Here is a 3,110-nt window from a genome sequence, read left to right on the forward strand (position 1 = left end):
CTCATCTCAACTGAAAGTTTCTAAAAGTAAAACCAAGACGTCCTCCAGCAGTCAGAGCAGTAAACACAAGACTGGCCTCAGCAGCCCTGCAGATATTGACGAACTGGTAAGAATCTACAAAGATGCTGTGACCAGATGTGATGAGTCTGTCTCTTTGTACAGCGAATAATGTCTTGTGGTGTTTATGCATTTTCTTTATTTTTTTTTTGTATTTTGAAAAGGTGAGGCAGAGTTCTCACACAGGAACTCGCAGACAGGAGCTACAGCTGCAGAAATGTCAAGAGATTCTGAGGAAACTGGTTAAGTTCCGTTATAGCTGGCCTTTTAGGTGAGCAGTGAAGTTGTTTTTAGATTGCCTGTCTAAGGAACTCATAAAACAATGAAGAATGAACGTGATTAAAAGTGTAAATAAATGTTTATGCTTAATGTCCTACTCTGCTGCTGTTACAGGGAGCCCGTGTCTAGAGATGAAGCGGAGGACTACATGGACATCATCTCGCAGCCCATGGATTTCCAGACCATGCTGGCAAAGTTCAGCCAGGGCTCCTATCGTCATGCCCAGGACTTCATGGAGGACATAAAACTGGTCTTCCACAACGCAGAGGAATACAATCACCAGGGCAGCAGCGTGCTCTCCTGCATGGTGAAGACGGAGCAAACCTTTACCGAGCTGCTTCAAAAGCTGCTGCCAGGCCTTAGCTACCTCCGCAGACATTCACGCAAACGAGTCAGTCAGAATCCTGCCACATCTGAAGAAGATGGTGAAAGGCAGGAGGAGCCTAAAAAGAAAGAAGATGAGGAGTTGGCTCCCAAGAAGAAAAAGATGCAAAACGGGAACTCAAGCCAGAAGGTCAGAAACGGCAGACGACGCAGGAAGGATGACAGCGAGAGTGAGGAAGAGGAGAAGGAAGAGGAGAAGGAAGAGGATAAAGGGTGGAGGAGGAGCAAGAGAAAGTCTGCAAGCTCAGGCAAGAGAGACTACAGGGAGCAGGACAGCGATGGAGAACGGGAAACGAGGAGAACTCGACATCAGGAAAAATGCAGAAACGCCAGAGAGGCAAGCAGCGACGAGGAACGATCCAGCCAGCAGCGACATTCCAAGCGACTAAGACGCTCGTGAATTTCAGGGTGCTTTTTTTTATATTTTATTAGTCCTTTTGCTTTAAAATAACGATCCCTCCTCATTAAATAGGCAGCAAGACTCAATACCCAGATAAACTTTTTTTGTTAGTTAAATCTTATTCATATTTTGCTAAAATAAGAACAAACAGGAAAACTGATTTATATTTGTAATATTTCATAATGTATGTGGGGGTTTGTTTTTTGTTTTTTTTTCAACCAAGAAAAGATGATGATGTCATTATGGCTCTTAAAACTGATTTAAAATTCAGTTCCATGTCTGACTCAGCCAGGGAATTGTCTTTAAGAATCTACCTTTACTGTCTTTACTGTAGTTTTTTCTTTTTGAAACTTGTCTAGTTAGACCATGTCTGTCCCACTCACATCTGGATCTGAAGCCTTTCTTCAGAAGTACTTGCTTTTTCACGAAGCCTGGTGCTGTTGGAGCAGTTTCCTTAAACTTTCCTTTGTCCCTTTAGAATTAGCTGTGATGGCTATTTCTAATGTTTTTATCCCCTACACTGTGACCCTGCAGAGGGATTGGCGCTAGATAATGATTACTGCTTGCTCCAATTGTTTTAGCTCAAAGTCATAGTTAAACATGATGCAAAACTTGACTAGATATTTTTTCGCTATGTCCTGGTCAGTAGCTGGGTGTGATGATCACACTCATTGGTATTTTAGCCATCAACCCAGCTGTCAGTGCCAAGAAATTTGATCCCGACTTTACTTTTGGTTTTTGACGTGTGCAGAGTTGACCAGCCTTCTCCACATTACTGCCCTGCCACGAAATAAAAAAAGAACTTGGAACCTCAGTTTGCACTCCTCTGGTGTAAAGTGCACCTATAAAGCCAGCATTAGCAGCAGGGCCACATGTTTGAACAAAAACATGTGCATAAATATTTGTAGTGTTTAAAATTAGAAAGGAAAAAAAAAAAGTTTGTTTACAAACCTTGGGCATTTTTTTTAAAAATACGATATTTTTGCACATCTTTATTTGGTATTGTAAATGGTAACATGTTATTTACTTACACTTTTTGTAGGGTAACATACAGGGCTCTGCTGGTCAACACAGCTCTCTGTCATCAACATTTGATTTTTTTTTTTTGACACCACACAGGTTTTCCAGTGTCCTACCACTTCGGACAATAGGTGGTGCTGTCCTCCTGCTCTTGTCCAAACACTGCTGTGTTTGCTGGACTGCTGTGACACTTTACTACCACTGTCTGTTTTCTCCTGTTGTCCAAACAAGAGCTGCGTTATTGTGTTCTTTTTCAAACTGCTTTTTGAGACAACTTCAGGAAACTTTTAAGAATATTTAAGTCTGTCACCAAGTTTAAAAAAAAAAAAAAAATCTGATGATGAGGCAGTTGTGTTTCAAGATACCAACGCTTCCCCTCAAAAACAAAAACCCCAACCACGTTAAATTTGCAATTCTTGTAGGAACAGTAAAATCTTTTAAGCTTTTTAAAATTTATATTTAATCTCAAACTGTGATTGGACAGTTTTGGAAATTTTACATGTGAAATGATTTTCAATAAAGGCTATAGACCGTAATTCTCCCTGTTTTTGTTTGTGTTTTGCTGAAGTGCACCCCCCCCTGAGTTAAAAAGACGATCAGACATCACTGCCATGTATAAGCCTTGTAGAAGATATTGAACAGGGAGGATGACGGTCTTTTCATGACCACTGATGTCTAAAGTTTCCTTTTAATAAACATTAAATGTGAGTCCTCTGCTCTGGTGTTAACTCTTTTGCTCAGAAACCTGAATCTTTACATACGGACTAAATATGCAGGGGCAGCAAATACTAGCTGCATGTAGCTGCAAATAGAATGAAGTTAGTAAAGGTACGTGTTCTGGGATACTAGTATACTAATAATTGTGGTTCTCAATTATTATCTGTCATGCCATCCCTAGGGGACAGAATGTTTTTTTTTATGCCTTCGCCCCTCGAATTTAAATACTATTGGGAACCTGATATGTATTTTC

At 40.4% G+C, this 3,110-nt stretch overlaps 1 protein-coding gene across 1 annotated transcript in view; it reads left to right on the forward strand.

Moving 5' to 3' along the window:
• baz1b (bromodomain adjacent to zinc finger domain, 1B) overlaps nucleotides 1-2,473 on the forward strand; it is a 14,275-nt gene extending 11,802 nt beyond the window's left edge. Inside the window, 3 exon segments of the mRNA XM_025054949.1 lie at nucleotides 1-106; nucleotides 222-328; nucleotides 451-2,473. The exon segment at nucleotides 1-106 is cut by the window's left edge and continues 27 nt beyond it. Coding sequence (XP_024910717.1) covers nucleotides 1-106; nucleotides 222-328; nucleotides 451-1,120 — 883 coding nt within the window. The 3' untranslated portion in view covers nucleotides 1,121-2,473.
• The last annotated feature ends 637 nt before the right edge of the window (nucleotides 2,474-3,110 follow it).

The sequence above is a fragment of the Cynoglossus semilaevis genome, chromosome 4 (assembly GCF_000523025.1).
Source record: "Cynoglossus semilaevis isolate Cse_v1.0 chromosome 4, Cse_v1.0, whole genome shotgun sequence".
Taxonomy (NCBI): Eukaryota; Metazoa; Chordata; class Actinopteri; order Pleuronectiformes; family Cynoglossidae; genus Cynoglossus; species Cynoglossus semilaevis.